At 46.1% G+C, this 26102-nt stretch overlaps 1 protein-coding gene across 3 annotated transcripts in view; it reads left to right on the top strand.

The window, feature by feature from the left end:
- The window catches only part of GPC1 (glypican 1), a 287237-nt gene that overhangs the window by 239670 nt on the left and 21465 nt on the right, over positions 1–26102 (top strand). For all 3 annotated transcript variants that reach the window (XM_072042424.1, XM_027464057.3, XM_072042425.1), the window contains one exon: positions 18797–19188. In XM_072042424.1, the coding sequence (XP_071898525.1) occupies positions 18797–19188 (392 nt within the window). The remainder of the gene's footprint in view (positions 1–18796; positions 19189–26102) is intronic.

Below are 26102 nucleotides of genomic sequence, written 5' to 3' on the forward strand. Positions count from 1 at the left end.
GTATGCAATGTTTGTATCAATAGCAGTGTTGGTATCAATAGCAAACATGGTGAAGTATTTGGAAAACTCAGTACTGCAATGAATTTATATTTTTCATATCAAAACAAACAGAAATCCTAAAGCTGATTTGATTAAATCGAAGAAACTGATATTACAGAATTTTCATTTGCTTTTATTTTTTTTTTCATTTGCTTTTACGTGTAGAAATTGAGTGTCATCTAATTTTGCTTCTATTTGTGAAATTTCATGTTTGCCGAAACCAGCTCTTTCCAATCATTCCCTCCTTCCCCTGGGATAGAACGGTGTTAAAACACAACACCACACATCATTTAAGTAAAAGCAATTAGCGGTTTTGCTTTGTTTATGGACAAGATGAGTAGTACTTGATATCCTACCTAAATTATCGCAGATTTGACTTTTATGTAGTGTGACGTTACTGGAGAACCGAGCCTTCTGCAGTGGCAGATGACCCAAGTTTGCAATAAATTCTCAGGGAAAAGAGTTCTACCACATGTTCTTCACCCGTTCCTTGTATCTGCCAAATGCTTCCTCAGTAGCATGGGTTTTGTAGAAAAAAAGGCAGAAAACGGGGCAGGCAGCAGTGCTCCCTCATCCCTGCAGGGAGTGCTGCAGCAGGAGATGTTAGGATGGGGCTGGTTGCTGCCCCACTGGGTCCTTGCTGGCTGTTTTCGAGTGGAAAAGGCGAATGGGCTGGGTGTCAGAGGAAGACCTTTGAAGTGACACAACCTGCAGTGTAGTGCCCTCTTATTTATGCAGTAAATATACCGTGAGTTTTATATTCAGTGACATATGGTGATTTAAAGGACTCTGAATTGCTAAGGAAAACTAATTTAATTGAAGTCAAACATGAAAGTACAGGGCAGAACCAAATAACACTTTAGAAAGCAATTCAGAGTATTCAGCTGATCTTACTCTAATAGGGATTTATTTTTGACTTTATGATTATGGATTTTTATAGTGTCACATCAACATAAAGGGCTTTCTTCACAGCAAGAGCAGAACAGAGGAAGTCCAAGTATATGAGACCCAATGTCCTTCAGGGAGTCAGTGGTAAACATGGTCTCCAAGGCAGAAAAGTTCAAATATAAACCAACTGTGCTCACTGTGGGGAGGAAAAAGAATACAGTGGCATGATTATACTTGAGAATACAGCTGGTTGAAGACCAAAATCAGTATCATTATCTCCAATGCCTACTACTACAGAGATATTTCAGAAACCCATTCAACCCTCATGTGGCACACAGAGACAAAAATAAATCTGGAAGTGATCCGGCATTGTTTTCGAGAGGCCTATTCTTGGATATGTGTTTAATACCGGACAGCAAAAGCCCTTCAAGCCCATTCAAAGCCACAAGAGGGAGAAAAAAAAAAGTGGATGGGGGAAGGGAGGGCAAGGCAAGGCAAGGCTTGGGTTTAGGGGAAGAAAGTTCTGTAAAACCTAATAATGTACATGGCTGGGGGTGTTCAAAATGAAGCTCCAGGTCAGGGACCTGTACTAGATCCTCACTAAATGGCTGCCATGGGGAGCTGCTCAGAGCCAGGGAGCCTCTCACCTCTTCGTTAGCAGTGGCTGTGGCTTGGCGTCATTAGGCACTGTAGATAAAATTAGCAAGGAGGCACAAGTCTTGTGATTCAACCTACACTTGCTTTTCATCTAATTGTCATCCTGCTAATGAGCACCAAATAGCTTTGCTAGTAATAACAACGCTTTAGCATGCTCTAAGCATCATCTTGAGTGAACCTTTTAAACAGCCTGTGTTAAAAGGATTAGAAAAAGGAGTGCTGGTAGATCAAACCAAATGATAGAAACGCCATGGGCTAAAAATGTTAATTAGACTTAGTTAAACATTTCAGTAATGCAGCTGAAAGTTAGTTACAAAGCACAAGCTTTTGGCAGTGAGTGTCTTCTCCAAGCAGTCTCACCCATGTGTCTGTCATACGACCTGAGCATCTGCAGGCAGGAGAGCAGAGAGGAATGGCTCAGCTTAGGTCCGGTTAAAAACGAACCCACATTTCTTTCTCCCATCTCACACTGAAGCACAAACTGTTGCTGTAATTTAACAAAGTTAAAAATTCAGCAAATATTCCTTTCTTTCCCGTCGTCAGCAGGGAATTATAACACTGGACATGTGTGGGGCTCCAGCTGCTTTGGTAGGAAGGTGCTCACACCTGATTGCCTAGATCCCATCTGTGCTGGTGGGCTCAGGGGTTATCAACCCTTCAGACATTGATGGCCTCATACTCTGATGGAAGGCAGCTTTGTTTCTTGCTGCTGTTAGTGTATTTACAGGAAAACATGGATGAGTTTTGTTCCCAGCCACTTGCATTCAAGGCTCAATTCAATTGCATTCCCATGCGATCTGCCAAATTAGAAGTATGTTAGTAAGAGTGTAACAGTTCCTGCTCGGCCTTACGGGTTAGCTGTTAGACTTGACAAAGTAGCACAGCATAATCAAAAAATAATAATAATCACAGATAAGGTCTCCTTTAATATTCCTACCAATTATTTCACTCTAAGGCACTTCTTTAAGGAAACAGCTTTTGCTTTCTCATTTGTTGAGCATGAATTGGTACAGTAGTTCCCAGGGCCATTTATTCAAGAGATCTTTAATAAGTAAGTTGCAGCTATTTGGCTTCTCTTTCTTGTTCTGACTCTTTAGCTCCTGGACATGTAGATCCATTCCGCCAATATTTTGTGACAAGTTTTTCTGTTGCCGTTTTTTAATGTATCACGCAAGTAGTTCCGTCAGCATAAGAACAAATGAAGTCAGTTTTTCAAGGGGATTGTATTTCATGCACAATTGACTTTCATATCAAAGAAGGTGTAGGATCCCAGTGGAGCTGTTCCCACACTTGGTACATTTGTATCAGCTGCCTCCTGCCTAAGTGCTTTGGGAGTCAGTAGGCTGAAAGCTCGCCAAGCCTTTCCCATGCAGGCAGCATGCTGAGGGTCCTTCTCCAACTCCTGGCCTGCTCGTCCTCATTTCACAAAGCTGGTAGGAGCTGTTATCTCACTCCCTGTCTCTGTGCTGGTTGGAATCTGCCTGCAAGTTCCAGCTCCGTCCTAGAGGACAGAGCCACCCAGGCAGGAAAGGGCTCTGTTGCTTTTTCCTACTTGCTCTATCTAGTTGCTCTGATTTCCTTGTGCATGTACAGCCTTCTGTGACAATTCATCTTGTTTGAGAGATGCTGCAGACACATTGCACGCTGTCAGCTACATCAGCTACATGAGATTGCACACACACACACAAAAAAAAAGCTTGTGAAAGAGAGCCAAAGCCTGTGTTACAAATCAAGCAGCTACAAAGACCTTAAATGACTTCACCCATTTTGTCAACACCACAAAGAAGCAGTGGTTTGTGTCACTGTAAGATGCTGATTAAAGGAATTGAAGCAGAAACAGGCTTGCAAATGGCAGGGTTTTCCTTCCCGAGACATTTATAATGAAGGGCAGCAAGCTGGCCCCTGGGATTATAGCATGTTAATGTAATTGACTAGGAGACTGAAGACTGAGGGTGGGTTTCATCTCACCTCAGCTAAGGCCTTAAGGTTTCTCATCATCACAATTGCCTAAACTTCCTCTGAAGTTAGTAAAAAGAGGTGTCTGCACTACTGATAGTTATGCATAATGTTAGAGGAGGACTTGGGGAGATGGAGATCACGCAAAGCAATTCTTTGTTTGTCAAGAGAAAATGACACCTAAAGATCATCAAGACAGCCATGCCAAATGCTTCAAAGGCTGAAGGTTTAGTTATCTGTTAAATGAAATGGGATGTTTCTCTTCTCTTCAGCTTACTGACAGGGCCACACAAATGCTACCCACTCCTTATGGTCCTTATCCTTTTCCATATGAAAGCTGTAAATGAAGCTAAATTGGCTTTTACCTCATTAGCAAGGCACTGAGCTGCCTTTCCCTCTTTAAGCATGGTGGAGCTGTGTAAACAGAGAGTTGCCAAGCATGTGATTGAAGTGGGAATTAAAAGGGTAGAAAGCCTACCATGTAAGTTGGTGGTTATATGCAGCAGTTAAACAGTGTAAGCAGGGATTTGGAAAATGGACGGTGAGAGCACGAGCCCCAGTCAGGGCAGGGGGGTTGTTCTCCTCCAGGGCCCCTCCGGCCAGCAGTTTCTGCATCCATCATGTGCTGGGAGAGGATTTTCAGCTCCCTGGAGCATCAGGAGAGGGCTTTTGGTTTGCTTGATCCATATTCAAACTGCACAGAAAAGTATTGTGTGTCCTTTTGAAAAGCTCACGGAACATAACCCCCTAATTGGTTTTCCCTGACACAAATGACTCAGATGAAATTCTCTGGGGAATGTACATCACTTGGCCACCTGAACATGCCCAAAATATATGACTGCTTTAAAGTCCTCCTGTTGAAAGGAGACTGGAGCTGAAACAGCTGATTGGGCCATTGATCTGAACCCAGATGGAGCATCCTGAGGGAATCAAAGGCAAATTGTCAAATTACTGCCCACCCCAACAGGCACGGAAATGTCAATACCTAGGAGGTTCCCCTTAACAGAGTTCTAACGGGTACTGCTCAGCTTGGCTTCTCATCTAGTGCCTCTGCCCAAGGCCAACAGTAAGCCCCATTTCTTATCATCACAGTGGTAGCAAGACATCTTTGTGGGTTTACTTGGATACGTACACATGCAGAGGAGATTTTCAAGTGTTACCAGTGCATTTGTAAAGAAAAGGCCACAGCTGTGTCACCTGAATAAGCTACTAATGAGTTTTAGGTTATAGCATGCTCTGTTCCACCCAGTCTGAGCTAACATTAGAAAGTGTGCCTGCAGATCATAACCTGCTGGAGTATCACAGCCTTCCATTAACGGGAGATACAGAAGTTGCTATCATAATTAAGTTAATCACTTGTGGGTTATAGAAAATGCCTGGGGATGCATTTACTTACAGTGAATGCATGGCGCAGTGATGTCACAGGAGGAGAATTGCAGCAGAAAGAGCTTGTCCAAGCCCCGGGACCTGGTTACAGTAGGCTGCCGGGCTGCCTCAGCCCTGGTGAGCCAAGCAAGACCCCGCAGTGGCTCTGGGGAACTACCCAGGGCCAGCACAGTGCGGGCTCTGAGCCTAGTGAGGAACTGCTGAACTCTTCTTCCCTTAGAATCAAATTCACCTTGGTTGTTTGTATTGATGTTGACAGCCTCCCAGAGTGGTGCAGGTAGCGGCAGGGCGATTAATAGGGTTCATCTGCGCTTAGGGAGCAAGGAGTAGGGAGAGAGAGGTGTCTCCTGTGCCTTCTGCCTCACAAATGCTCTGCGGCTCCTCTGCTTCCCTGGACACCCTGTTCATTCTGTTTTATGTCCACCACATAGACTTCCTTTCTCTGATTTGGTCATCTTTTGAATTTATTTTAGTCTCCAGCATCCAGAACATTTTGTGACAAGGACAGGGCATCCATAATTTGTCTGTTGGACGCAGTATTTCTTTTGGTCTATTTTAAATCTTTGGCCAGATCTGAGATTTCTCTGATTCTCCCCAAGCTCTTGTGTTAAGAGAAACGGTGAATGACAGTTTCACATCGTCATCAGCTCTACATAACCCCCCTTTCTTTATTCAGTTTGAGCAGCTAAATGAGTTAATTTATCTAACTGTTTAATGAGGATTTCAACCTAAGTTCATGGGAGAGCATTTAAAAGAGGTCAGAACTTATTACCCATGTCCAATTCCTTGGTGCAGTGTACTTGAGATAACACTTGACACACAAAACAAACAAAAAAAAGGAAAGAAGAGTTCAAGCTGGCTAAAGTGGGACAAGTACCTGCTTCTAACAAGCGTCCACTTCTCCCATCTTTCTAACTTGGGCATGAGCCAGAGATGCTTCAATGGCAGCAGAAACCCCAACTCAGGCATGAGAAGAGTTGCCAACATCTTGGGGTATTCCATAGCCTTTTTACCATTATTCTAGATGAATTTTTAAAGAGGAGGAGCAAATGTAGTTTCCTCTTTTTTTTTTTTTTTTTTAGCATAACTGCAGTCAGACTGTGGTTAGCATTCCAGTTCTCAGCTAATATTTTCTTTCATATACATTATCGATCTCCGTTCTGTGAGCATGATGACAGCCCATGGTGGATGCAGATGTTTTTAGTCATTGATGTATCCAGCTGATAGTCCTGAGAGGCACAAGGCATCCAAGCAGGTCGTCTTCCAAGGCTTTGTAATGTTTGCAATCTCTAGGGTGATTTATGTTTGATTCATATAAAAGTATAAATACATGTATTATACATACATCTTAAAATGAAATTAGTGAGGCTGGGAGACCAGAGACATTTCTCAAATTCTCCCAGACTCTTTCCCAAGTCTTAAAATTATATTTCCTCCAGATGAGGTCCTGATGAGGTCTAAATGTCTGCAGATAGCACAGAGGTGACGGGAGGTCTGTGGTGAGATTTAAATGTCTGCAGATAGCACGGAGGTGACGGGAGGTCTGGAAGTCAGCCCTGGCTGAGGGAAGCACGCCTGGTTTCTGCTTTGCTTTACTGGGGCCCCTAAATAAGGATTGAAGATGCCGCATGGGCCAGTAAAAATGCAAATGTCCCATCTGCCCTATTTATATAGAGCGAAGGCTGAGGGAGCAGAATTCCCTCTCGCCACGTGTATAGGTTGCTGCTGCTTTACACACCGCTACCAGATATACGGGGCTATATGCAGTGATGTTTCTGAATTGCTGGATGGGGACCTGTCACTCAGCACGGCTCATCTGAGAGTGGTGTCAGTGAACAGCTGAGGGGTGGGGGTTTCTCTAGATGCAGTTAAGATGAAATGGCAGCTTCCTCCGTCATGCAGCTTTCCAAAGCAAATAGATTTTGTGGCAGAATTTCCATGCTGGTCACAGTCACGATGTGATTTTACTTTACAGATTTATTTACAAGTAGTAAGTCAAACCAGTAATATGTAATGTGTATATTCCGCCGACAAACAAAAACATGTTTTACACCCATTGATGCCTGTTAGATAACACATTGAGACATAGTTGGAAAAGGCCTAAACACTGGACAGGATACTTCTGTGAGTCTCAACAAGGTACAGTGAAATCAGCTAGCAGTACTCAGTAGTAGCTGTAGTAAAATACCAACTGATAATAATGTTACTCACATAACAGCTATGCCTAGTATTGTGTGTGTGTATGCATTCTTGGCACTTCCAGCTGTCAAATACACATACATATACGCATAGTTTTGTTTGGCTGCTAACAGTAGTTCTCTTGTCTCATTCTCACTTACTTCTCCTTTTCATACTGGTTCCGTGAGTGGGAATGTCCTAAGCAAATTTTTTTTTCCAAATAGACAAGGAAGTTCCTTTCTGATGGCACTGAGAGAGGGGGGAGAGCTAGAGATTAAGAGCTTTATGTGGACTTAGATAAACTCCTTCAGTAATAACATGGGAACTTGGTCTGTCCAGAATATAATCCATACAGCTGGCAATTTCTGTCTTGCTTGCTCTTTTGGGAAAGCCCATGTGTCAGATACTCAAGATGTTTAGATATCCAAGCAACAAGTGTCTGAGATACTCTATACTGCAAAAAGGCAGTGGCAAGCTTAGATTCAACGACCTAATTAACCCAACAATAAATAGTTTGTCTGGAGGCCGTTTTGAGCAGAGGGCAACACTAATGAAAAAGATAAAATGCTGAAGTTAGTTCTGCCTCACTGCCACCTGAGACCTGTCACTTCTGAAAACTTAAAGAAGTTTTGACCTTGAAAAATACGCAGTGAGGATGTGTGAGTGCCCAAGTCCATCTTTGAATGTGGAAAGCGTCAAAGATAGGCACAAACCACGTTTTTCTTCCTCTGCCTTTTTTTGCAGAGACAATGAAATGTATTAAATTTTAAAGAGAATCATTCACCAATGCTTTGCTCAATTAAAATATTAATGCATTATAAGAGCCTGGCTTAATGACAATTTGACTCCTGATAATGGTATATTTTATAAGTAAGGAAGAGGTTAGAAAATGCATACTGAAAGTTACGAATACTTCATTATTTTCAACCTTTGACAATGCCTAATTTGAGGAGAGGGGTGGGAGCTGAGATATTGTATCCTGGGAGTTTCCTTTTTGAAGCATCTGCTGTCTGGCGCTTGCTAAGAGGGACAGAAAGTCAAATCAAGCCGCTGCGAGACTGAGCAGAAGATGTTGGAAAGGTAACAATCTGCACTGGCGTCTCTGGAGCCACAGAGCCTCTCCTCTCCTCCATGATGTGTCTCTTCAGCTGGTTGCACGTTGTGAAGGTTGAAAGTTGCCTTGCTGTGCAGGTTGCCTTGGCGGTGTCCTGGTAAAACACATTGCGTGTGCCCGTTTCTGTGTACCTGCTGGCTTCTTCCAGCGGGTTGAAAGGAACACTTTTCTTCCTGGAGTGAAAAATACCCCTGCCTTATAGATATGTACCGTGCATTTATCCAGCGTGTACATCACACCTTTTATAACCGCCAGCAACCCTCAGTACTGGAAGTTACTTCAGTTTATTGTTCTGCTGGAAAAATACAGCCCTTCAGATCTCACTGAATAAGCCTGGAAAGGAACAGGCGGTGCTAACAATTACTTTTACCACCTTTCATGTTTCCGTCAATGATAGCTATGACACTTGTTGGTTTGCCTTTAAATTAGTCTTTCTTAGAAAGGAAAAAAAAAGAACAAGAGTGGAATTGATCTCACAAAATTTCATTTATCCACAAGCTTAGCCTAGTCTCCCTTCATTATCCCAGCTCCTGCGGTCACTGCAGAGAGACGAGCGGCCCTACAGAGGTGCTGAGGTGCCTCAGGAGGTGCCTCTGCTGCCTTCAGCACAACGCCTGCTTGGTGGAGCCCACCCACGCACCTCCCCGGCCCTTATCTTGCAACAGGCTTGCCACAAGATCAGTTTGATAAGAGCCTGCTGGGGCAATGCTTGCAGTTCAGTGTTTGCTGCAAGTCTGTAGTTGCAGCACAGATATATTTAGCAGGAGCCCTGATTAAAATCCCTTGCCAGCTCAGATCCTGGGAATGCATGGAGGGAAAACAAAGATTCTCATCTTTTGTGCTTGCTTATCCCACCCTGGATGCAGTCAGACCAGATCCCTCCTGCAAAGGCTTCCAGCCTCCAGCAGGTTCCCCGCAGCACGGTGCACGGCAGGGCAGGCTGCAGCACCACGTCCCTCTGCGGGGAGCGGGGACCTCGTGCCCTGCAGGGCTTCTGAGCTTCCCGCACGGCCAGAGGAGCTTGTGCTGGGGAGAAGAAGGGCGACAGCAAAGAAAATGGAAGAATGTGCTTACTTTCCATTGGTAAGGCTCTTCAGCTTAGAGGTATTGTAGAGGTCTGTGAAACATTTAGAGATGGCAAGTAAGGGGTGAATGTGTTCTGTTACTCATTGTAGAAGGTTTGTGGTGTGCCTGTGGTACAGAAAAGATTTAAAACCAGCAGAGGAAAGTACGTTTCCCCAGAAAACGTAACTAAACGTGGGCCTCAGTGCAAGAGCCTAGTGGGGTAGCTCAGCCCAGATGGGCTCCGACAAGCCCACATACACTGTTGACCAGCAGCAACTCTTAAACACAGAGCTTTGGTCGGGAAACTTCGGGAAACACGGGTGTGTTTTGAGAGGTAAGATCCTCCCTTGTGCTGTTGTCGGTGCCTTCACGCAGCACACAGGGGCCAGACTTCATAGCTGGGGCAGGACCCAGTGTAGCCCCATATGTAAATATTCAGCATATCCAGAGAAGACACGCGTTTCTCTGGCATGTTGCACTGTACCGGATTACGGGCTTCATACAACAGAAGGTTTGAGAGATGCGCAGGGTTCAAATTCAACACGGAAACCACGTAAATAATCGAGCATCTGGGCCGTTTCTCTTGCAGTCTCACGCACGTGGCCAGGGTCGCACACAACTTTTTGAGTATTTCCAGCCGTGTGTGTACAAGGGGCCGTGTACATGCCGCATGCAGCCCCGCTGGCTGTTTGATCCCGCAGGGGCACACTCAGGCTTGGTGCAGCTGTGCCCGGGCTGAGCTGCCCTCTCCTGCGGCTCCCTTCCTCCTGCCACAGGGTCACACCGCAGCAAACTTCCTAAAATGGCGATTTCAAGCCCAAACAATAGAGGAGCGACCCAGGCAAATGCTTTGGATGTCAGCTGCATTATGTTTCATGGCATGTTATATCCTACGGTCTGCGAGGGTGTTGTGTGGCGCCTGGAATCGCTTTCCGAGCAGGTGCATGCCATTTGCTCTTGCTCCCTCCTTACTATTTTTCCACCAGGCAGAAGGGAATCGCGCTCCAGCGTGGGGATGCTGGCTCCTGTTAATGCTGCAGCGTGCACGCAGGCTTTGCTCGCCTGTCCTGCCACTCATGCAGCCTACTCAGTCTTCTCTGCCCCGCACCACCACCAACCGGCTCTTGTACTTGCAAAGTTGTTACGTGAACTTGTATTCAGGGAAGTCTTCAGATTTGCACAGACGTGTTGCCATGGGACATCAGGAAGGTAATGCTGAGTGCATCAGAACTGCCAAATTCTGTAAAGTGGTTTCTTGATGAGGCAGGTTTTGGCGAGAGCTGCTGCTGAGGCTGGGCAGGGTCTCAGAGGCTGCGTTTGTGACACCCAGACTTGTTGCTGTCACCTTGGGTGACTTTCACTAGGTCCCCAGCAGCTGTGTGGCACTCACCAGGAGGATGAGCAGAACATCTGCCTCACTGCAGTTCCTCGTGTGAGGATCACTTCTTTCCTCTGAAGAGCTTTCCACCAGGGAGCTTCCTCTCCTCCCTCACTTCAGTGGCTGGGATCCACGTCTGCCTTCCCTTAGACACACGCAAACTATCTCGGCAAATCACAGAAACAGAGGAGGGGGAATATGTAGAATAAAAAATAGGTGCAGATAATTGCATCTCTTTGACTGCCATTCAAAACAGTGCCAAATGGGCACAAAGCTTGCATTATGAAGTACAAAAGCATTATCCAAGTGCTGGCTGAACAAGAGCACTCTCTCTTGGAAGTGACTGGAGGTGCTTACTCCCTGTGCTGTCACTTGGAGAGCTATGTTCCAAAACAGTGTTTCATGCAACAGAATTTCTTTTTTTTGCAAGAAGTTTCTTTGTTTTCTAAAAAAGCTTCTTTCTTCCTAACAAAAGAAAGCATCTGTCTGCTGTATATCTGAGTCTAAAACCAGTTTAAGCAAGGCCATCTTTAACTCTCACCCAAAGCCAGCTATTGCAGAGATTAGGTAAAATCCTATATAGCTACCTGCTTTCACTGCTGCTCATGTGGTGTCTGTTCTATCAACTAATCTTATCTTCTGAGACTTCAAAGGCATTTGCATCTGTGCCTAGAGTAGTTAATTAAGCTGAAGAAGAAGGAAATTAGTAGAGGAATTATCAGGTGAAGACCTAGCAAAGGGGGAGGCAGCAATACGCTGTGTGGAAAGAGGAGCTCTTGGGCTGGAGGGAGACCCCAGTTGTGGTTCTCAAAGACAGCCCAGGTAAAGGCTGGAATAAATGACAGTAAATGTGCTCGTGAAATCAGCTGATGACACAGTGCTGGGAAAAGTCGTTACTAGAGAAGAGGGATAATCACAGACTGAAATAATAGAATGATACTCGGTGATCCAAAGTGCAAGGCATACAGCTGGGGACAAATTGGTTGTAAATAAAGGAGAAGGGTTTGGGACATACCCCGTTTGGTGGCACAAAGTCTGTGAAATGCTAAGGTGATGCATTCCTAAACAGGGTCAGTGCAGTCCTTGCAGTATTCACAGCACTATTTCCAGTGGTGGAAAGGAGCTGTTCCTTGTAGTTCTGATCACCCACAGTTAGGAAAAGTTAGTGCCATCCAGAGGAGAAGTGGGATGATCAGAGAGCTGGAGAGTCCTTAAGGTGAAAAGTGGGAAGGACCTCCGCTTGTGTAAGCAAGATAGCACAGATACTGAGCAAACAGAGGCCTTTGGGTATGAATATCTCAGAGTGAACCCCAGGAAACAAAAACCCCTATTGAAATTAGAGGTGCACACTGGCAGAGATGAATCAGGTACAGAAGAAGCCTAGGCCAGAAGGTAAGGAGAGGAGTCCCTCTGTCTGAGGAAGACATTCGGGACCAGCCTGCCAGTAGGAGCAGTGAGGGCAGAACGTGTCTGCTCTTCTGCTGGGCACTGAGCGAGCTGAGGAGAGCACTAAATGGGATGATCGTTCACTGACCACATCTCTCCTGTGCTATGTCACTACACTGTTCTCAGGCTCCCCCAAGTATCTGGCTCCCCACTAAATGCAAAGTGGCTTTTTGGAGAGTAGTCTAAAAGTTAGCATTTGCGTTACCTAAAAGCATCCTAATTCCTGCATCCTGCTATGTTTGTTCACACTGCTTGTCCTTTGGCTTGTAGATAAAAGCTAATTTTATCTCCGTTTGTTTGGGCTTTTTGAAGTCTGAGTCTCGGTTTGTCATTTATGCCTCTTAGGTCACAGCCACAGCGCAAGAGGGCAATGTGCAACGTGGGAGGGATGTCATAGGTGAGAGTGATCCAGCATATGCAGGGAAGGACTGTGCTCTCCAGGGCGGGTAGGGACTAAGGAGAGGCTGCCACGAGCATGGCTGCTTCACAGGAATGTGAAACTGTGAAGGGAGAGGTGACCTCCAAAGGAAAATGCCATCAGGACTGGTACATACCAGGCTGTTCGCACAGGGAACCTGAGCCTGCTGGGACTCACAGTGGTTACTGCCTTTGATAAGAGCCAGCTAAGGTGCAAACCAGAGCATGTTGCTGCTGTTGTATCAGTATCAGCTCTTCAGGGTAGGCATGGGTAGTACTTAAATTAATAATGAGTAATAACAATGTTATAAATAAAATATCACCATACTAGCTGAAGTGAATAAAATAGACATGAATACATTAGTGTTGGATTTTAATGACTTAAGCCTATTGCTGAATTATTCTCTCCTAATATTAGTTTGACTGCAAGGACAGTATTAAAACCAACCGGAGAACCAAATTGGTATCGGGATGTGCGGCAGTATATTAAATGGGAACGCAGCCCGAGAAAACACCGTGCCTCTGTGCCTCTGCTCAGACCGACACGGCCAGCTCAGAGCAGGTCTGCTCTACGAAGCATCTCCAGGATGTTTCTTCCCCGGCTTTTGCTGATGTACAGGATACCAGAGTCAACTTATTTTTCTCTCCTGTTAGTCCAGCCTTCTCAGAACATGAGAGTGGTGTTAATGGTGAGCACATTTCACTCGGATGCCCTCCAGGGCTGCAGAGACGCTCCATCACCCTGGCCCTGCGTGAAGTCCTCCAGAGCCTTGTTTTGTGTACTTGCTCAAACTTGAGAAGCTGCAGTATGGCATTTGATTCTTCCTCCTCACACTGCAAGCCTAGCTTGCCATGCAAAACTTTGAAGCCAGCAGGAGAGTTTTCGCCTTGCCCAGCTGCTGAAAACTTTCTGCAGCATTTGCATGAGGCCAGCACCTCTGCAGCCATACAGCGCTGCGGGGGCTCTGTGAGCTACTGGCACTTCCCAAAGGGGCTGCTCCAGGCTTCTCAGAAGCAGAACCAAAATGAATTTTGCAGTCCAGGATCAGTCTGCTCTTGTCTTGAGACAGGCAGAAGTAGGGGAGAGCTTGGATCTGGAAGGTGGAGGCATGGCAGAGCCCTGAGTGCTGCTTCTGCTGCCCTGAGGGAAGGTGAGGGGCTCAAGGTGTCACCTGCCACAGGCTCCCCCCTGCTGGGGCTGAGTGCCTATGGGTGGGTGAGGAGGTGGTCACTCCACATCTTCACCACATGTGGTCATCCAGTGCTAAACTTGCCTTTAGGAACTGTTTTCTTCTCAAAACCCGGAATTAATGTCCCCATCTGAGCAACGTGTTCTCCTCCCTTGTCTTTTCCAATCTGGTTGCACTCCTCCCAGTCACACATAAAACTTTTTATGCTTCAGTTTTCTGCTTAAGGCTTAAGCAATATTCAGATTGAAAATAATTCAATAACCTTTCTCCTGTTTTCATATTTTTCTTCTAGCATGGCCTCTGTTCTATAGGTTTTGAAGAATCCCAGGTCTGCTGCTTGCCCAAAGAGCATTTGGATGCTCATCTTTCAGTGGCCTCTTTGTTTTGCTCTACAGTCATTCCCACTCCATCACCATTTTAGTTGAAGGTACCCCAGTGTCCTCCAGATGTTGAGTGATCAAATGGCATCAAAGAGCTTGGGAAAAGTATTTAATGGTGGCAGAGGGAGCTCAAAACTTGCTATCTTCACAGAGAGGAACTGCTGGGCTCTGCCTTGCTCTTCACAGATTCCCAGTCTGAATCCAGAGTTGTGAAAATGTGGAAACTGTGAAAATATGGGCTGTGAACACTGGGAAGCTGTGAAGCGGAATGGGTGGGGATTTCCAATCGCTATCAAATGCTAAGTTTATAGATTCTGCTTGAAAACTTAATTCTCTGATAAGTAGCTTTTTGTCACTACAACAGCAGAAGAAACAGTGGCCAAGGCTGCAGAATTGTTTCCCTTGTAAAACCTTTCAATTCTTTCATCAGAGTTTTTTGGCATTTTTAAATTTCAGGCAGAAGCTTTTGAGGCCTGGCCTCTGACAAAAGGCAAATTTTATTTGAGCAAAACCTGTTGTCTTCTTTCTCAGCCTGGAAATGAAAAGAAATAATAATAATAATAATAATAATAATAATAATAATAATAATAATAATAATAATAATAATAATAATAGCGATGCAGGCTCCCATTGTGTGATTTTTCTTTTGCATAATTTTGCAGCTAGATTGCAAATGTGATGTTTTACATAGAAACTGCTTTGGCTGAGGAGCTGTGGCCTTTCACTGGCCCAGGGAAAACGGAGGTTGGTTTGGCTGGAGGACTGGCTCTAGAAAAGCAGTGGCGTGGTTGTGCCTCACAGGCAGCAGTGAGGAAGGACTCAGATGCCCAATGGCTCTTTGAGAAAACCCTTTTGGAAGAGCAGGAGTACAGTCAGATTTAGCAGGTGGCTCACAGGAATGTACCTCTGGCTAATCTGCCTCTATTGGAAAATTTTTGAGAAAAATTAGAAATTCTGCTGCTTTTTTTTTTTTTTTTTTTTTTTTTTTCCCTAGCACAGACCCGGAAAACCTGTAAGTTCTTTCTTGTGTCTCAGAGCAGAAACAGCTGCATGAGTTGTGGTGTTGCAGAGCTCAGGGGACCTGGGAATGTGTCAGGGCTGTGGCTGGGCTCGAGCTGCCTCTGCACACCCATGCCCTGCCTGTGCTCATCACCCTCGCTGTCTCTTAGGAGCCAGGGCAGACCCAGCAGAGGCGGGCCCAAGCAGAGTTAATAAATCCAAGGGATCCCCAGGGGTATTATTTTAACTTCTTATATGAATAGTGGGGCGGCTGAACTACAAGAAGCTTCACACCTCCTCATATGCCTGAGGGCACCCCCCTCACCCAACAGCTGCAGATGCTGGGCTGCTTAACCCAGGGTAAATCATCACTTCTGCCTGAAACCAGTAAGCCCAGGTGCCTGGACTGGGCTTCAGCAGTTTGTTTAATCTGGAGGCCCTGCACATCCTTTTTGACACACAGCTAATTACATGGAAGGAGGCAGGGGACATTAAGGAGGTGATGCAGAGTTAATTGGAGGTGGCTGTACTGAAGCCACAAGCAGTGCAGGCTGAGGTGGTGCTGGGGAGCAGGGCACTCAGCATCTCTCAGAGCATCCCTTTTGACAAACCCCACTTCTTAGTGCCTTCTAATGCTGCAAAATGTGCATTTCAATTCCCTGCCAGATTGGCTATTCATCACAAACACATTTAGGCTTAATTGCTAATTAATTTTCCCTAGATAGTGTAGATATATTTTTTCTCACTGTGTGAAATCTAGAAGAACTTTCTGAGAACCAGCCACAAATGAGTTGATTGTAATTGGTGTTCTCTCTCACTTATGTGAGAAGTAACAGTTCATCAGCTCTTAATTAGGTTGGACTTTTTTGAGAGCAGTTTCCATTTTTTTGACAGAAAGATATACATCTTGTTTCTCCTATTTCAATAATAGTAATAATAATAAGTCATTTTACCTCGAGTTAACAAATCAGGCTGTGTTTGCTGGTGTTTTATTCCTCCTGATGGTGAGTGCCAAGCTGCATGTAATACCTGGATTGCTGAGCAATTTATTCAGTTAGTGTCACTTGTCACAAAGCAAATAGAACTGTTTGTGCAAGAAAGAAAGTTCGCACTCATTTGAATTAAATTGTGAATGGGTGACCAGCAATCTTGGGAGTGATACGCTGGGATGTGGAGTGCTTTTAGGTGTCTCACAGCATCGGAAGAACTTTGAATTTTGTGCCTGTTGTCACTGAACTCTCTTCAGGCCATTGCACAGGTAGGAAAGCCGTGGCAGCAGAAAAATGAAGCCACCTCAGATGAATCTGATTATTAATCTGTAGTAGCAACCCATGGTGCAGATGCAGAAGGCATTTTCATTTGTTCAGTCCACTTGCCGAGTTTTAGCTTCACTCAAATCTGAGAAACCACAGAGAAAATATTAATGTAGGAAAGACTGTACCATCCTTCCAGTGAAAATAAGGCCTGGAGAAAAGAGTTGTGCTAGTTATAAAGTTTCAGAGATGTCTAATTGTAGTCAGTGGCACTCCCTCAAAAAACAATTCCTTTTAATAAAGCTTTGTACGTGCAGTATGCATTTTTCAGAAACCTTTCTTTCTTTTCTTCTATACCTTACACAGTGAAGTTAATTTATATACCTTAAATGCATGCTGCTTGGTTATTAATGCATTTTAATTGAAGAATGGATTCCTTCCAACTGCAGCTTATCATACATCACCCCAAAAAAATGGGGTAGCTTAGATTTAAAGAACAAGATAATCAGGTTTGCTTCAAAAAAAGCCCCAAAAAGCACAAATGTAATTGAAATGAAAATGATACTTTGAATCATTTTTCCTCTCACGGACTTAAATGATGATTACAGTTACTCGTGTAAATCAATAAATTAAATCAGGCCGTTCCTGCTATGAGTTCCCCGCGGTGTAGTCTGAAGGTAGCTGGCAGAATGGGAATACCTGCAGATGTTAGAAAGGGAAGAATTTAATCTGCCGTCTTCACCCTGCTGTGTGTACAGAGATGAAGTCCCGTTTCTGTCGCTTCTGTACCCACTGAACCTAGGATGTAAAACCATTCAGTAGTTTATACCTAAACAAAAGCAGGATGCAAATCCAAATAAGCAAATTAATGAACGGGCATAGAACTGCAAACACGGTAACATTGGCATCGGTTCAAACCCACGTGAGCCTGACCCTGGCATGGCAAACATAGAAAGACGTGCCCGTTCTGCAGCAGCGCGTGGGACTGGGACACGTGCTCAGGGGACTTCGAGGCAGAGAGGCTGCAATGGCTGAGGTGGTTCTCTGGAAGGGCTGGCACCACTGCTGGTGGCAGCCCTGCTCCACCTCTGACGGGCTTTGGCAAAAACATGCTAGCTAACAAGCACCCATGCGCTCGTCTGACTAACTGCAGGCACTGCAGGGTAGGCCTCCATCGCCTGCATGGCATCCGGGCCTCCTTGTGTGCACTCAGAGCTTTCTGGTGATGTTTAACAAGCACCAGCTTCTGTGCCAGAAACATCTCCTTCTTGATTCAGGCTTGAGTGCCTCCTGTGGTGGTAGCTGACACTTGTGGCAAGTTACGGGGTATGTAAGCAGTGTTGGTTGATGTGTTCTGTAAGGAAAACCCAGAAGTAACACTATGGCACTTTACTTTTTCTCCTCAGTTATATAAGAAATTCCTCAGATTAATGATACCCAAGTTCCTGTCTTCACTAATCAGTTGAGGTTTTGTGTGGTAGTCTGAAAACTACCTGTGTGATTAGCTGCTTATTAAAGCCTCCTGAAAGCCACTGGGAATTTATGCAGTTGTGTGTGTCTCCGATGGGCAGTCCCACATGGCTGGCCCGGTGAAGTGAGCACCAGCACGATTCTTCTGTGGATGTAGGCAGATTCAAAAAGTGCCAGTGCTAACACTTAGTGCTTGACTAAAACCAAATGTTGCGTCTAAACGTTAACAACTAACACGAGGATTTTGCTATTTGGAGCCTTAATGTTGAGTCTACTAAAAAATCCATTGTGGCATGGTTTGGAAGAAATACAAAAAAATAAGTTCATTTGCTGTTAATGTGCTTAAGGACAACGTGTTTGTTTCATATCTGCTTGGCATCTTTTATTGCATACAAACCTTTCCTAGTGAATCAAGTAAGAAAGTAATCAAGTAAATATGTAAAAAGTAATCAAGTAAACTGTAAACTGATTTAGTTTACATATGTACAGTTTACATATGTGTAAGTACGGTTAGTCAGGCAGAAATAAAAATGGCATTTGGTGATGGCAAGGCATGATTGCTGTAAGATTTCTGTAGGCTGCACTTGTACTTGCCTAGATAAACCTCACTGGTCATGAGCCCTGGCTGGCCTGATGCCTGGCTGGGGACTGACCAGGGGAAACAGGATCCTGCAGGTAGCAGCCTGGCCTTTTACTGCTGTAGCAATGCAGGGAGTCCTTGGGAAACACCCTGGTGGAAGAGTCTCAGTTTTGTGGCCACCAGAAGAGGCGGAGAGGCCCGGCCACCAGTACCCTGGTACTGGCAGTGGGGGTTTCCTTCAGTCTCCTCAGCCAAGGCTTGGGACGGAGAGGGTGGGTGAGATCAGCTAGAGGAAAAGCTCTGTTAGTGCCTTCTTATTTCAGGGCAGTTGTGCTGCCAGACAGCGCGTCCTGTTAAATTCCTGCTTGTCCAACTGATCTCCTTTTTCCTCTCTCTTCAGGTTATTTCCAGGATTTGTTGAACAAGTCAGAAAAAGCCCTTTATGATGCTTTCCCAAGCTTGTACGGAGAATTGTACACTCAAAACATGAAGGTCTTCAAGGACTTGTACAGTGAGCTACGCCGCTATTACAGGGGCTCCAACATCAACTTGGAAGAGGCCCTCAATGAGTTCTGGACACGCTTGTTGGAGCGGCTCTTCAAGCTGATGAACCCCCAGTACCATATCACGGATGAGTATCTAGACTGCATGGTGAAACACGCGGAGCAGCACAAACCCTTTGGGGAAGTTCCCAGGGACCTGAAGGTGAAGGCAACCCGAGCCTTCATCGCAGCACGTTCCTACGCGCAGGGCTTTCTTGTGGGCAGCGACGTGGTCAAAAAGGTCTCTCAGGTATGTCGGGGTTCTTCCTTCTCCTCCATCCTCAATTTGGTTGGAGCCAGTCAACTACTTTTGGTCAGGGACAGGAGGATTTATTTGCCATTAAGTTTTTGTTACAAGGCAAGCAGATATTTTTAAGTTCTGTAAAACAAACTGCTTGAGGGTAACCCATCAGTGGAAGGGAGCAGCAAGCCTGGGCTTCTACAGGCACTGGAAGCGCTGAAGAAGCAAGGTATAACTCACCGCAAGTCAGACTTTACCTCATTTTAACCTGTGTGGCAGAGTGCCAAGGAGATGTCAGTCGCCCAGGCTGAAATGCTGTTTCGTTGCTTGCCCAGATTCCTCGCGTTTCCCTGGCAGGGAAATGACATGCCTCTAAATCACACTGCCTTAGTTTTCTCCTTGATGGAGATATGATGTAGGGTATGCAGAACTGGCTTGCCAAGAGTGTGCTGGGAATGCGTGCAGAGAGATGCGTCTCGGTGGCTGGTGACAGGATTCCTGTGGCTGTTTGTGTAGCCGTGTGTATTTGTACAGCCTCTGTGTACAGAGAGGGTGAGTCTGAAGAGTGTATTGGGATCTTCAGGGATGAAAGGTGCTATATAAATGTAAATTAACATGGCTGAATCCAGGGTTTCAGGAGAAGGAAAATTGTCTGTATTCTTTACTGCAGAAGCAGCCTTTCATAGCCAGAAGGTGATTGTCCTGAAACAACATATTCAGGCATTTCACACAAGTAGCAAAGAGAAAATCCATACTAAAAAATGACTGCATACTGCATGTGGCGATGGCAGTCAGCAGGTATGAGAACCAGGGTGTGATTAAACTGTGAATGTAAAAATATGGAATCACAATTAATTTCCTTGCAAGGTAATGTGTAGCAGAGGACGGTACTATTTGATGCAGCAAATCCAGACTTTGATCTCAGGAAGAAACATTAATGTAGTAACAGTGACAAATGCTTTAATTTATCAATGTGGGACTATAAAACCGTTCAGCTACCCAACAGCCTTTGTACATCTCATTAACATCACACTCTCCTGACACTTAAGACAGATAAAAGAAGAGAATGGTGTAATTTCAGAGAGACCAAAGTAAAACATTTTTCATAAATCCTCTGAATGACAGAGAGCATTCCAGCTTGCCATGCATCGCTGCCTTTTGCCAGGTGCGGTGGGTAAAGCAGACTGGTAGGGCAACTGCAGTCTTGGTGTCAGTGGAAGGGAAGGACCCAAGGTATGGATGTGCAGAGTATATTGGTGAAGAACCTCTTCCTGATGTCCAGCCTGAACCTCCCCTGCCTCAGCTTGACACCATTCCCATTAGTCCTAGCACTGGTCACTAAGGAGAACAGATCAGCACCTGCCCCTCCACTCCCCCTCACAAGGAAGCTGTAGACCACGATGAGGTCCCCCTCAGCCTCCTCTTTTCCAGGCTGAACAGGCCCAGTGACCTCAGCCACTCCTCATATGTCTTCCCCTCTAGGCCCTTCACCATCCTTGTAACCCTCCTCTGGGCACTCTCCAACAGTTTTACATCCTTGTTGTACGGTGGTGCCCAGAACTGCACACAGTGCTCAAGGAGAGGCTGCACCAGCACAGAGCAGAGCGGGACAATCACCTCCCTCGACCGACTGGCACTGCTGTGCTTGATGCACCCCAGGGTAGGGTTGGCCCTCCTGGCTGCCAGGGCACACTGCTGGCTCATGTTCAGCTTGCTATCAGCCATAAACACCGGATCCCTCTCCTCAGGGCTGCTCTCCAGTGTCTCGTCCCTCAGTCCCTACGCAGAACTTTTGTAGAATTTCAATTCTGGCTCTCTTTTTCGGAATCCTTCTTGGCTCACCTACCATATGGCACGTGGAGGAACATGACCTGTCACTGGATTCAGAGCACAGGGCAGATGTTCCTCTTCCCTCTGCCTCCCTGTTCTCCCAAGGCTGTTCACCCTGTTCCTTCTGGCTGCTCCTCTCGCAGCAGCACTCCCTGGGCTTGCAGTTAACCCAGCACGTTGCTGTTGTAACACAGTCTGCAGGAACTGAGTCGGGAAACCTCAGAGCTCATTTTGTAATGAAGGCCAAAACCGGCCCATTTTCCCTGTCTTTGAGAATGGGTTTACTTAAGGCAATGGAGGATGAGAATGCTGAGGTGGGAAAATCATTTTGTGGCTGCCCTGGTAGCCCTCAGCCATGTCTGAAATAAAAAGCCTGATTTACCCACTTTCTCTCACCTGATGTGGACTTAAACCAGTGCCGAATGGAGTGCAGGGCTGTGGCTGACACACGGCTTGATTTTTGTGAATGGCCAAATGCCTGCACGAGATATAGGGCATAAGTGCTGTCTTTTGAGGGATTTTCAGCAAACCCCCTGTCAGTAAGTACGAATTTTCCTTCTGTTTGTCTTGATGACAAGTTCCAAGTTTTACCTTGTAGCTGTTTGTCTCATTGCCCCGATTCAGAGCCCCTGCGCAGCCGAGAGTGGCTCTGCCCTCCCCAAAGGGAGAAGCTGTCCCCGCTCAGCCCATGAGCGCAGCCGCAGAGCATCCTCTTCACCCGAACAGGATCTGCAACTGGGGCTTTGATTTTAGTCATTTTTCATCTTGCTTTATATTTATGACATTCAGCGAAAGCTTGCAAGATCAGAGGCTGGGATCAGACTTTCCTGGCAGCTGGCAGTGTTCTCTAAAAATAACTCTTTGAGCTGAAACTTCTCACAGAGCCGTGGCGTTTTGGTCAGGAAGTCTGGGGACAGCCTGTTGAAGTGGACATACAGAAATAAATTATCCAGCTTTGTGCTTCTGAAAAAAAAAAATAGATTAATTAGTTTTTATTTGCGTGTATAGTTGCAAATCTCAGAAAAGCCACCAATTTCTAGGAAATGACATCCTTGGCATGCAGCTTGCCCTCAGCAAGGAATAAAATGCTCTAAGATCAGGAAAGTGTTTCTTGTTCAGCAGCCAGGTAGCCTGCGCTGCAGACAGTTGCTGCAAGTGCACGCTGCACATCATCTTCAGAGGGTCAGACGCACTCAGGAGATACCTGCCCGGCGGATGGTGGGGACAGGGAGGCTGCATGCTCGTGTGGGTGTTTTCCCACATGCCAGCTCCATCTGAAACAGATCCCTCTGCAGTCCTCCTGGTTTCAGCAGCTCAGGCAGTTTCATGTCAGTGTTTGTCACCTGCATCCTACCAGTAGCCCGGGTCCTCAAGCAGAATACTGCAGAGGCCGTCATCCCATTGAAAGACTGAAGCTGTTGGCCACATGTCGTAAAACGGGGAAGAGTCTGCCCAGACGGAAAGACAGGCAGGATTCTGTGACATTTCTTTAATCTCTGCTGCCTCTCCTCCTTGCCCCAGGGGCTCTTCTTCCTCAGCCTCCCTTCCCCGGGCTGATAGGAAGCCGTGGCTGCAGGCCCGTGTGTGCGCACTGCCTGCGAGCCGGGCTGCTGGGGGCTGGCAGCAGGGGATGAAGAGATGGGGGGCAGCGGGAGGGAAAATGGCAAGAGCGTTTTTCATCTTTACTGCCATCCTGGCTTTTAAGGCAAAGTCACCCTGACAAACTCCAGGCTCTGACACCAAGATCTAAAGCTTTTAAAGCTGTGGTTCCTGCCACCAACCTGGCCCCACGCTGACAGCAGCGGAAGCTCTGCCATCTGCACAGCGGCTGCGGGAGGGGGCCGGGCACGCAGGCAGCCGGGGCTGCTCTCAGCAGCCCTCACGGGGCAGCCAGCACGGGGATGGATGTGCTCGGAGCAGGGCTCGGCGGTGCTGCTGTGCCATGATGGGTGGGGGTGTTGGGGCGGCATCTTTGTGACCACATCTGGGTTGCATGTTTCTGTAGCTAGTCTGTTAGCCCTGGTGCAGGTTTTCCCTTCGGTTACAAAACAGGAATTCATTTTTCATGGTCTGCATGGAGTGGCAGCTACCAAAACAACAGCAGCCACAGAATCCCTGGTGAAGGGCACACAGAGTAAGGAGATCCCCCAGCGATGCGTGCCTCCACTGCCTGCTGGGGCAAGGCAGACGAAATACCCCCGTTTTGTTTAGGATTCTTTTCTTCTGTTGTGTGATTGGCACCTGTCCCAAACCAGCATTTGCTGCGACACAGAGCTTCCTTTGGACAGGTGAAGGCCTTGTGCTGGGTGGCTCACTGGCTGCCAGCTGCTTCCCCAGGGACCCCACACTTAGTTCGAGTGATCGTCAAGTTCAGCGACGAGAGCATGAATCCGTGCTCCTGTGACATATGGGGTGCAGGTGCACTGAGATAAGGCTGGAGGGGAAGCAAAGCTGAGACAGTAGAAATGGCAGCGGTTGGGAGATAACCACTTAAACCAAGGCAGAAAGTCTTTGGAGAGATGCACCATGATAAACAGGGGGATCCCGTCTGCTTTTTGTTTGTTGCTCTCACAGCACGGCCCAGATGTCTAAGTCTTAGGTCAGGACTTCTGCACAAAGTGCCATGGGGACAGGTAGCAGAGGTGATCTCATTTTCAGCATGGCACCCCAAATTGCAGTGAGGCTGCATATGGGTCATTACTGCATCTCAACATGGGAGCAGGGGCTGCACCAAGGGAGCTGCGCCTCTGGACATCTTCTAATGCTCCCCGCATTAGAAGATGTCCAGAGGTCTGGACACCTCAACTTCCCCTTGGAGACCTGGACACCCTGCAAATGTTGAGTCAGAGTGTGGAAAAAGTGAAGCAATAATGCTCATTGAATCATTGAATCACTAAGGTTGGAAGAGCCCTTCAAGACCTCTGGTCCAACCACCCCCCTACCACCAATGTCACCACTGAACCCTGTCCCCAAGCACCACACCCAACCTTTCCTTGAACACCCCCAGGGACGGTGACTCCACCACCTCCCTGGGCAACCCGTCCCAGTGCCTGACTGCTCTTTCTGAGCAGAAATGTCTCCTCATCTCCACCCTGAACCTCCCCTGGCACAACTTGAGGCCATTCCCTGGTCCTATCACTGGTTACCTGTGAGAAGAGGCCGACCCCCAGCTCCCCACAGCTTCCTGTCAGGCAGTTGCAGAGAGCAATGAGGTCTCCCCTGAGCCTCCCCTTCTCCAGACCAAACCCCCCCAAGCTCCCTCAGCCGCTCCTCACAGCACTTGTGTCCCAGGCCCTTCCCCAGCTTATGTCAATCATCAGTTTTAAGAGTTGTTTGCATTTCTTTTCCTAAAAAGATGTTCTTAAAGAAGGCTACTTTTCCTTCAAGGTTGAAACAAAATATGATGATTTTCTTTTCCAATTATAAGCTTTTTCACTAAATCCTGTATTTCATTTTACTGATGGAAGTCGTCTATCAGTACAGTTTTATTTAAGCAATGCTGTGTCTCGCCATACATTTCGGTCTCCTTTTTTAAACTTTTATGTTGGTATAAGGTAAGTGGCAGATTTCCTATTTACCGTATGAGTAGTTTTTAAACACATGGTGGGTCAAGCTACACTTGGAACGAAATTGAATTCCAATTAAAAAGGCCCCAAAATAGAATTTTTAGAAATGTTTTTAATCGTTAAATGGGTGTGCTGGATGCATACGGAAAATAATGATTATCTAAATATGCTTTACACTTCCAACAAGTCAATTTAACAAAGACAATATGGTCATCCCTGGTACTCCTGTCCTTTAAGGCTGTGGCTGTTGTTCATACCTTGGGTTTTTCATAGGTTGGAAGGACATAGTTGGTTTCTGCCTTTGAGCTTACAGTTGCTTTTTGGGTGAATTAGCCATGAAATTGATCAGAATAAAAATGAAGTGAAGAATATAATCTCTTTCCCACAGATATGAAATCACTTTGCTGAAACAGCTTGAGTGCAGTGAATTCCTGTCCCATCTGCACAGTGACACATCTCCATCCTTTCGGTGGCTTATCTTTATTCAGAGCATCGGCAATAAGTACATACAACCATAAGTAATGCTTTATTTCACCTAAAGGCTTTCACTTTTTTAATAAAGTTACATATTTATAAAAAGTGCCCTCCCCTTGATCCTGAAAAGACAATAAAGCCCAGCTGGCTTACTGTTTGTACATAAATGTTCTGAGAATGTTGTCCCGTGGTGGAGCATCAGCAAGTGGCAATATTTATTATTTCCTTTTCATGGAGCAGTATCCCACCTCTTGCTCTGGGGCTGTTCATTTCTTGCATGGCAGAGGTGTGTTTTTGTGTTATGGCACTCAGCAGCAGGATACCATTGTGCAGACTGTCTTAGCCCCAAGGAGCCATTAGAAGCCAAAGTAAATTCGCTCTCCAGCTGACGTGCTGCTTTGTAGAGCCAGAAGCTCTCTCCTGGGACCTGCTTTCACCAGGGGAGGTATCATTCCCTTCAGAGAGATCATCTGTTGCTCTCCTGGGATTTAATAAGCCTCCCCCGTTCAGACTGCAGTACCTGTGCTATAGACAGCTCTGCAGGTCTTAGTAAGACGCTGTTCATCTAGGAGTTCAGCCTTGGACCTTAAAAGATAAAAGTGATGAGACAAAACCCTGTGGGATCATCACGTGGGGTGCAGGCAGAGGAGAGCAGCAGGGCCCGTGGGTGCTGGCATCCCCAGAGGGGCAGAGGTGGCATGCAGCTTGTCCCAGCCAGGTACAAACAATTGACAGAGCCTGCTGCTGCCCACAGGATGCAGCCACCTCCAGCAGGAACCTGGAGCAGGGAGGAGGAGTGCCTCAGCTGCACGCTGAGAAATCACGTCCTAGCCAAGGAGCTGGAGGGGAAGCAGCTCCTGGGAGGGGGATTCATTTCCTGCCTTTTGACTGTCAGGGGTCTGGATAAAGATATTGTAGTTTTCCAGAACAAGAACCATTTTAGATTAAAAATATTTATTTTTTTTTCTCCATACTGTCATTGCAAACCACTGATTTTTGAGCTTCCTGCAAACGAGCTGGTCAGTGATTGTGCTAAGAGTTTGTGCTCCTGCA

The sequence above is a fragment of the Anas platyrhynchos genome, chromosome 9, assembly GCF_047663525.1.
Source record: "Anas platyrhynchos isolate ZD024472 breed Pekin duck chromosome 9, IASCAAS_PekinDuck_T2T, whole genome shotgun sequence".
NCBI lineage: Eukaryota > Metazoa > Chordata > Aves > Anseriformes > Anatidae > Anas > Anas platyrhynchos.